This window comes from Pseudophryne corroboree, chromosome 4 (genome assembly GCF_028390025.1).
Source record: "Pseudophryne corroboree isolate aPseCor3 chromosome 4, aPseCor3.hap2, whole genome shotgun sequence".
Taxonomy (NCBI): domain Eukaryota; kingdom Metazoa; phylum Chordata; class Amphibia; order Anura; family Myobatrachidae; genus Pseudophryne; species Pseudophryne corroboree.
Genome location: NC_086447.1, coordinates 912,046,682 through 912,056,174, shown reverse-complemented (window position 1 = coordinate 912,056,174; position 9,493 = coordinate 912,046,682). Strand labels below are relative to the sequence as shown.

Genomic DNA, 9,493 nt, shown 5'->3' with positions numbered 1-9,493 from the left:
TCAAGCATATTCAATTCAAGTTTGGAAATTCGCCTGCAGTACTTTTCGACCGCAAATTCGCCTATTTTAGTCCGCCTCAGTTGACTGGCGGGTTCTCCAAAAAAATTTTTAGAACATCATTTTTTGGGATATTTGAGGATTGCTAGTAGCATATCTATTTATATTTGAAAGGATTATCTACTTGGTTTGTCTTTTTTTGACTCACAAGTATTATTTAATTGATTTTTTAAAGGAATATTTTTTTCTTCAATCTCCTGAGGGAAATTTACCCATGATTCCACAGTTTTACCCAGGATACACTTCTGCAAAGCCCCTCCTATCTCCTCACTCCTGGGTTTGAGACTACAGGGAGAGGAGCCATTACAGTCAGCTCTTTTGTGGAATCGTTTTTTTAGGAAAATCCCTGCGTTTTAAAACACATTCCTATTTTTGTACTGACTACAATGATGGAGCCTTTTTCTGACCAGATTGTGTTGTTCATGCTGGCTGCAAGCTTGATGGAGGAAGAAAGTGCAGATGAACATCAGGATCCAGGTCAGCAAATGTCTGCATTGGGTGAGCCAGTATTGCGGGTTTCATTTCCACGTCCACGCCAGTATCGCACTAGGCGTGAACTGGAGGATCTCAGCGAGTTCGAGGTGATACAAAATTATCGCTTATCGACTCGCGACATATATTCGCTGTACGCTCTGTTGGAGGCCGACTTGGAACCTCGGGCACGGTCAAATCGTGCAATCAGCGGTTTTCAGAAACTGCTGGGGACGTTACATTTTTTGGCGTCAGGCACATTCCAGCCTACACTGTCTCAAACATGCGGTTTTTCTCAGTCGACTCTGTCGCGCTGTATAACCCAAGTCATTAGGGCTTTCCGCAAATTGACGATCCAGTACATCACATTTCCAGAGACGGACAGCGAATGTCGTGAGATCAAATTAGGCTTTTTCAACAAATACAAATTTCCCAATGTGCTGGGCGCGATTGACTGTACCCACGTGCAGATCAGACCGCCACGGAATTCAGAGGAATGTTTTCGGAACCGAAAACAGTTCCATTCCCTGAACGTGCAGGCGGTCTGTGATGTAAACATGAGATTTTTGAACATTTTTGTGGGATTTCCTGGATCATCTCACGACTCCTTCATCCTAAGCCAGTCATCGCTGTTTGACAAGTTCGAAACAGGAAACATGCCTGGTGGCTGGCTGTTAGGTATGTATTTTCATTTTTTTATTATTTTATTTTATTTTTTTTTATTATTTTTTACAAGTACCTAACATTTTTTTTATATTTTCTATAGGCGATGCGGGTTATCCAAACAAACCGTGGCTGTTGACCCCATTGTCTAATCCTGTTGGTAGAGCAGAAAAACGTTACCAAGAGAAACACATTGCATCGAGGGGAATAATTGAGCGTGCCTTCGGTGTACTTAAAAGCCGGTTTCGATGTTTAGACACTTCCGGCGGTGCTCTTTTGTACTCACCGTCGAAGGTTTGCGGCATGGTAAATGCATGTTGTATTTTACACAACATATGTGTCGCAAACCGTTTGCCGGTGACTCTTCGTCGTAGTGCTTTCCTACGCGGGAACCGTTATTCTGCTCTACCGGTGGGTATGGACGAAGGAGAGGATTCCCGGCGGACATTGATCCAAAAATTTTTTTCAGTTGCCTGTGAGTATACTGACAACATTTGTATTATCGTGTAAACTGACATTGGATTTTTTTTAAAAAAAACTCTTCATTTATCTATTACAGAGTTTTACATCCTGTTGATGTGTATCCCCGGGCCGTGTTTATACAGTTTGTTCCCCCCTGTTTTATCCTGTATGGTTACCGCAAATATTTGACCCTTTTATCCAACTCTACCATGGGCGACCTAATGGTGATGTGGACCTGACCCTCCGCCATGTAGCAGACAACCCCCTCAGGTGAGATGGATTGCCCAGAACTCCCTTTGTCCAAAATCACCCCGGCATGTCCAAAGTGCAGCCCTCCGGTACTTGCGTCACTACACATCCAAACATTCCCTGATACACCAATGCTTGTCAGGGAATGTTTGGATGTGTAGTGACGCAAGTGCCGGAGGGTTGCATTTGGACCCACTGTTCCCCGCTTGTGTTGTGTGGACTGTATGTACCTCTTCTTTCCAGTCCCAGGGTGACACTATTACCCACATCTGGAAGCTCATACTGTTCTCTTCCACAGGTCCTGCAGGGGTATCTTCCCAAGTGGCGTGGATGTGAGGAGACACGACATTTCACCCGATGTTCCATGGGAGACCCTACTGGTGATGTGGACCTGACCCTCCGCCATGTAGCAGACAACCCCCTCAGGTGAGATGTATTGCCCAAAACTCCCTTGTCCAAAATCACCCTGGCATGTCCAAAGTGCAGCCCTCCGGCACTTGCGTCACTACACATCCAAACATTCCATGAAACAGCAATGCTGGATCAGGGAATGTTTGGATGTGTAGTGACGCAAGTGCCGGAGGGTTGCATTTGGACCCACTGTTCCCCGCTTGTGTTGTGTGGACTGTATGTACCTCTTCTTTCCAGTCCCAGGGTGACACTATTACCCACATCTGGTAGCTCATACTGTTCTCTTCCACAGGTCTTCCGGTGTATCCTTCCTAAGTGGCGTGGATGTGAAGAGACAGTTCCCCTGATGTTCCCTGGGCAATCTACTTACGTACAATTCAACTGCATTACAAATTTTAATAAAAACCACAGGAAACTTCTATTTTTAAAAGTTTATTGAAGAAAAAAATGTTTTAATAAAGTTTGAAAGTTAATTAAAACAAAAAAGTAGTTTGTTCTTCTTTACATTCTTTTCTTGTGTATATAGATATCTGTGGGGAAAAGAAAAAAAAGTATATTAAAGTAAAGACACACTAAATTCATGTCCATTTTTTTCAATGAAAATTTGTGGAACAACACAGCCCAGCATGAGCCATTGCTGGGCGGTGTTGTTCTACAAAGGCATGCGGTTCAAAGTGAAAGAGTGGAGTCAGTGGTAAGCACTTTGACACGCTAACATTTGTGGAACAACACAGCCCAGCATGAGCCATTGCTGGGCGGTGTTGTTCTACAAAGGCATGCGGTTCAAAGTGAAAGAGTGGAGTCAGTGGTCAGCACTTTGACACGCTAACATTTGTGGAACAACACAGCCCAGCATGAGCCATTGCTGGGCGGTGTTGTTCTACAAAGGCATGCGGTTCAAAGTGAAAGAGTGGAGTCAGTGGTCAGCACTTTGACACGCTAACATTTGTGGAACAACACAGCCCAGCATGAGCCATTGCTGGGCGGTGTTGTTCTACAAAGGCATGCGGTTCAAAGTGAAAGAGTGGAGTCAGTGGTCAGCACTTTGACACGCTAACATTTGTGGAACAACACAGCCCAGCATGAGCCATTGCTGGGCGGTGTTGTTCTACAAAGGCATGCGGTTCAAAGTGAAAGAGTGGAGTCAGTGGTCAGCACTTTGACACGCTAACATTTGTGGAACAACACAGCCCAGCATGAGCCATTGCTGGGCGGTGTTGTTCTACAAAGGCATGCGGTTCAAAGTGAAAGAGTGGAGTCAGTGGTCAGCACTTTGACACGCTAACATTTGTGGAACAACACAGCCCAGCATGAGCCATTGCTGGGCGGTGTTGTTCTACAAAGGCATGCGGTTCAAAGTGAAAGAGTGGAGTCAGTGGTCAGCACTTTGACACGCTAACATTTGTGGAACAACACAGCCCAGCATGAGCCATTGCTGGGCGGTGTTGTTCTACAAAGGCATGCGGTTCAAAGTGAAAGAGTGGAGTCAGTGGTCAGCACTTTGACACGCTAACATTTGTGGAACAACACAGCCCAGCATGAGCCATTGCTGGGCGGTGTTGTTCTACAAAGGCATGCGGTTCAAAGTGAAAGAGTGGAGTCAGTGGTCAGCACTTTGACACGCTAACATTTGTGGAACAACACAGCCCAGCATGAGCCATTGCTGGGCGGTGTTGTTCTACAAAGGCATGCGGTTCAAAGTGAAAGAGTGGAGTCAGTGGTCAGCACTTTGACACGCTAACATTTGTGGAACAACACAGCCCAGCATGAGCCATTGCTGGGCGGTGTTGTTCTACAAAGGCATGCGGTTCAAAGTTTCTTGAATTAAACATGGTTCTACTCACCTTGGTACGCTCAACACAAACTTATGCCGTCCACTTCATTTTTCCTCACCAATCCTATGAATAAGTCAAAAACACAGACTAGTGAATAGTAAATTCACACAATGAAAGTCTACTGTACATCATTACAAAAAGGATTTTTGGAAGAAAAAGGGGGTATCAGAATAGCTCTTTGGCACATCATACATGTAGCCGCAAGGAGCTTTCATCCGTTACCACACGCGCCCGCATACATGCCCGCGCATGTATGCCTACACAAAGCTCCTTGGTAGTACCCGGTCACGGGTGGGGAAGGCCAACAAAGAAAAAACAATAGTAAGAAAAACAACAAACTAATGGGAGGGGAAGACAGGGATACATGAAAAACATTTAAAAGAAAATAAAATAATACGACCGGGTTTATGGTGGAAGTCTGTCCGGATCCTCTTCTTCCCCCTGATAGGGCGTGGATGTCCTGGGAGGCTGGGGAGTATGTCGACTGGCCCTCGGTGCCCATGCTGCTGAAGATTGTGCGGCTGGTGGTGGAGGCATCTGGGGGGTGGGGTACATCCCTGTATATCCCTGGTACATCTGTGACTGACTGTACTGGGATGGGACTTGAGGAAGGGTACGATGCGTCCTTGTGGCTTGCGACGGCGGATATGGTGGATCACCAGCGTGTTGATGAGCTGGTACTGGGAGCTTTTCATAGATCATCTGCAGTGTGGTTGCCATGACCTGTTGGCTGGAAGAGGAGTGTCGATGACTCTCCGACATGTTCTTATTGCTTTCTGCCAAACATGAGGTGTTTTCCACAAGCTTGACCAAGGAATCGGACATAATTTTAAGTACGCTCCTATTCTCCCTATGATCTTCAATTATGATCTGTAGTATTGTGGCCGTGCTGTCGGAAAGAGTCTTCTGCAGTTCATGCAGACTGTTGGACATTTTCTCCATTGTCCTCTCAATGTTGTCCAGTCTGCTTCCCACAACATTTGTGTATGTATCCTGGCGTGTCCCAATCTCTGATGCCAGGGTGTGAACCCTCTGAACATTTGAGGGATTCTGCCCTTCCTGGATGTCTGCCACCACATGCATTTGGGCAGCTGAAAAGAAAATTAGACAATATTATACACATTCATCATACATTTTTTGGAAGGCTCACAATTCAATTTACTCACGCAGGGATGTAGCAACTGGAGCCTCCTGCACTTCCACCTCGTCATCCTCTGACGACCCCTGTAGGAGATCCGGCCTGAAGTACGAACCAATCCCCGAAGCTAGTCCGCTGCTGGTTCGTGGCACCACTGTTTGCAAAATAATTTTTTGGGAAAAGTTAATAAACTTTACACAACTGCTGCCCCCCCCCACCCCCACAAAAAAAAACAAACAAACCTTCTCCATCCTGTGATGCCGCTGCTCCAGGAGCTCCACTTGTCCTCGTTTCGGAAGACTTTTCAAGGGTCTGGCTGGATACATCTGCACGGCTGTCCTCAAACCCAAGAAAAGTTTCGTCAGTTAACCCTGTAGACTCAAACAGATCGGGTGATGGGTCCACAAGGGTTGTGTCTTGAGGCTCTTCAGTCACAGTCCCAGAGCTCCTGGAGAGACGACGATCTGGTGATGGCCTGCGCGCAGGAGCTGTAGTTTGGCGCCATCTTGTGGTGTGGTCGCCGACGGTGTCTGGCGCACAGGTGATAGTCTGTGCGCTGACGTCGTCTGGTGCACAGGTGACCAACTGCGCGATGACGAACTGTGGCGCACAGGTGACGATCTGTGTGCTCGCGATGCTTGCGGCGCAGTTGATGGTCCGCGCGCTGCTGCTGATGCCTGCTGCACAGGTGACGGTCCGTGCGCTGGCGATGTCCTGTGCGCAGGTGATGTCCTCTGGGCAGGTCTGTCTGAAAAAAAAAAAAAACACATTAGCACATACAAAAATTTTAAAGGGAACTACAGCTCATGTGAATGTATTCTTACCATCAGACCTCCTTTTGGACGGCTGGTCTCCCGCCTTCCTCCGTCTTCTGGGCGGTTCTTCCTCCTCGGGAAAGCCAGCAGGACGGCTGGAGTCCACACCTCCGCGAACTCCTTCGACCATGGCAGGGTTGATGCGCCTTCTAATAACGTCCTCCCAGGGTAGCCACTTCAGATTGAGAGCCGGGCCACCTCCCGTAGCTGTCTCATGTCGGCGCTGAATCCCCATCTTCTTCTTGGTCTGTCTGCGGCAATCACTGTACCGCTTCAAGCAATTTCTGGTGCTCCGACGGTTTCCAGAAATTGCAGTTACTTGACTGGCGATGGATTCCCAGATGTTCCGCTTTACCTTAGCTGCTGTTTTCTGTGCCCTTGGTCCATACAAAACGTCGTAGGACCTGTCGACGCAATCCACTAGGACACAGTTTTCCGCCTCAGTGTATCTGGGTCCACGCGGCTTTTTCTGTCCTGCATCTTCACCAGAGGCTTCCTCCTCCGACTGCTCCTCTGGCTGGCTTCTTGCCTTTAGGGATTAAAAAAAAAAAAAAAAAATTTTTAATAAGATCGGTATGTACCTGTGAGTGTCAGTATCCCTGGCATTGCGCACCTATTACAGTAGGTGTGCATGGCATTGCACAAACTACAGTGGGTAAAGTTTGATGCTATTTGTGTCTGCAGGTGTGGTTAAGTACCTTTTTACTAGGCTTTTCTTGGACTTCTCATGGGCCCTTGACGACCGCGGCTGGTCACTAGATGCCTGGTCGGTCGCATCCGCCTCCTGGGTTGGCTCCCACTCCTCATTGCTATGCAGGGATAGATCCGAGGGGGTGGGGGAAGGGGCGGATCGGGTCTGATTGTCCCTTGACATCTCTGTTATAAAAAAAAATACATACATGTATAAATGGCTGCCCCTCACAAAATGGCTGCCCCTCACAAAGTGTTGACCAGGCTGTCGACTCAACTTGCTCCAAATCACCCCAAAATGGCCAGAAAGCATCCCAACACACTCAGGAGGCACCCCACAGCAAAATTAGGCGGGAAAACACATGTTTGAAAAACAATCAGCAGCACATGTCAACCTGGCTGTCGACTCAACTTGCTCCAAATCACCCCAAAATGGCCAGAAAGCATCCCAACACACTCAGGAGGCACCCCACAGCAAAATTAGGCGGGAAAACACATGTTTGAAAAACAATCAGCAGCACATGTCAACCTGGCTGTCGACTCAACTTGCTCCAAATCACCCCAAAATGGCCAGAAAGCATCCCAACACACTCAGGAGGCACCCCACAGCAAAATTAGGCAGGAAAACACATGTTTGAAAAACAATCAGCAGCACATGTCAACCTGGCTGTCGACTCAACTTGCTCCAAATCACCCCAAAATGGCCAGAAAGCATCCCAGCACACTCAGGAGGCACCCCACAGCAAAATTAGGCGGGAAAACACATGTTTGAAAAACAATCAGCAGCACATGTCAACCTGGCTGTCGACTCAACTTGCTCCAAATCACCCCAAAATGGCCAGAAAGCATCCCAGCACACTCAGGAGGCACCCCACAGCAAAATTAGGCGGGAAAACACATGTTTGAAAAACAATCAGCAGCACATGTCAACCTGGCTGTCGACTCAACTTGCTCCAAATCACCCCAAAATGGCCAGAAAGCATCCCAACACACTCAGGAGGCACCCCACAGCAAAATTAGGCGGGAAAACACATGTTTGAAAAACAATCAGCAGCACATGTCAACCTGGCTGTCGACTCAACTTGCTCCAAATCACCCCAAAATGGCCAGAAAGCATCCCAACACACTCAGGAGGCACCCCACAGCTAAATTAGGCGGGAAAACACATGTTTGAAAAACATTCAGCAGCACATGTCAACCTGGCTGTCGACTTAACTTGCTCCAAATCACCCCAAAATGGCCAGAAAGCATCCCAACACACTCAGGAGGCACCCCACAGCAAAATTAGGCGGGAAAACACATGTTTGAAAAACAATCAGCAGCACATGTCAACCTGGCTGTCGACTCAACTTGCTCCAAATCACCCCAAAATGGCCAGAAAGCATCCCAACACACTCAGGAGGCACCCCACAGCAAAATTAGGCGGGAAAACACATGTTTGAAAAACAATCAGCAGCACATGTCAACCTGGCTGTCGACTCAACTTGCTCCAAATCACCCCAAAATGGCCAGAAAGCATCCCAACACACTCAGGAGGCACCCCACAGCAAAATTAGGCGGGAAAACACATGTTTGAAAAACAATCAGCAGCACATGTCAACCTGGCTGTCGACTCAACTTGCTCCAAATCACCCCAAAATGGCCAGAAAGCATCCCAACACACTCAGGAGGCACCCCACAGCAAAATTAGGCGGGAAAACACATGTTTGAAAAACAATCAGCAGCACATGTCAACCTGGCTGTCGACTCAACTTGCTCCAAATCACCCCAAAATGGCCAGAAAGCATCCCAACACACTCAGGAGGCACCCCACAGCAAAATTAGGCGGGAAAACACATGTTTGAAAAACAATCAGCAGCACATGTCAACCTGGCTGTCGACTCAACTTGCTCCAAATCACCCCAAAATGGCCAGAAAGCATCCCAGCACACTCAGTAGGCACCCCACAGCAAAAATTAGGCGGGAAAACACATGTTTGAAAAACAATCAGCAGCTCATGTCAACCTGGCTGTCGACTCAACTTGCTCCAAATCACCCCAAAATGGCCAGAAAGCATCCCAACACACTCAGGAGGCACCCCACAGCAAAATTAGACGGGAAAACACATGTTTGAAAAACAATCAGCAGCACATGTCAACCTGGCTGTCGACTCAACTTGCTCCAAATCACCCCAAAATGGCCAGAAAGCATCCCAACACACTCAGGAGGCACCCCACAGCTAAATTAGGCGGGAAAACACATGTTTGAAAAACAATCAGCAGCACATGTCAACCTGGCTGTCGACTTAACTTGCTCCAAATCACCCCAAAATGGCCAGAAAGCATCCCAACACACTCAGGAGGCACCCCACAGCAAAATTAGGCGGGAAAACACATGTTTGAAAAACAATCAGCAGCACATGTCAACCTGGCTGTCGACTCAACTTGCTCCAAATCACCCCAAAATGGCCAGAAAGCATCCCAACACACTCAGGAGGCACCCCACAGCAAAATTAGGCGGGAAAACACATGTTTGAAAAACAATCAGCAGCACATGTCAACCTGGCTGTCGACTCAACTTGCTCCAAATCACCCCAAAATGGCCAGAAAGCATCCCAACACACTCAGGAGGCACCCCACAGCAAAATTAGGCGGGAAAACACATGTTTGAAAAACAATCAGCAGCACATGTCAACCTGGCTGTCGACTCAACTTGCTCCAAAT

The 9,493-nt window shown here is 47.6% G+C and overlaps 2 protein-coding genes across 2 annotated transcripts in view; one reads left to right on the top strand and one right to left on the bottom strand.

The window, feature by feature from the left end:
* The first annotated feature begins 328 nt into the window (after positions 1-328).
* Positions 329-2,799, top strand: LOC134910670 (putative nuclease HARBI1). Its single transcript, XM_063918975.1, has 5 exons — positions 329-1,206; positions 1,295-1,666; positions 1,751-1,923; positions 2,201-2,328; positions 2,606-2,799. Coding segments are annotated over exons 1-3 (1,137 nt in total). The 5' UTR covers positions 329-443; the 3' UTR covers positions 1,753-1,923; positions 2,201-2,328; positions 2,606-2,799.
* Positions 2,730-9,493, bottom strand: part of LOC134911029 (uncharacterized) — a 23,574-nt gene continuing 16,810 nt past the window's right edge. Inside the window, exons 2-5 of the mRNA XM_063919422.1 lie at positions 5,529-6,030; positions 5,315-5,440; positions 4,158-5,239; positions 2,730-2,843 (exon numbers count right to left, since the gene is read on the bottom strand). Coding sequence (XP_063775492.1) covers positions 4,554-5,239; positions 5,315-5,440; positions 5,529-6,030 — 1,314 coding nt within the window. The 3' untranslated portion in view covers positions 2,730-2,843; positions 4,158-4,553. The remainder of the gene's footprint in view (positions 2,844-4,157; positions 5,240-5,314; positions 5,441-5,528; positions 6,031-9,493) is intronic.

Excerpts from the sequence above, each read along its gene's own strand:
- LOC134910670 (XM_063918975.1), top strand. The coding sequence starts at position 444 with ATGATGGAGCCTTTTTCTGACCAGATTGTGTTGTTCATGCTGGCTGCA. Across the intron at positions 1,207-1,294 it reads GCCTGGTGGCTGGCTGTTAG|GCGATGCGGGTTATCCAAAC; the intron begins GTATGTATTTTC and ends TATTTTCTATAG.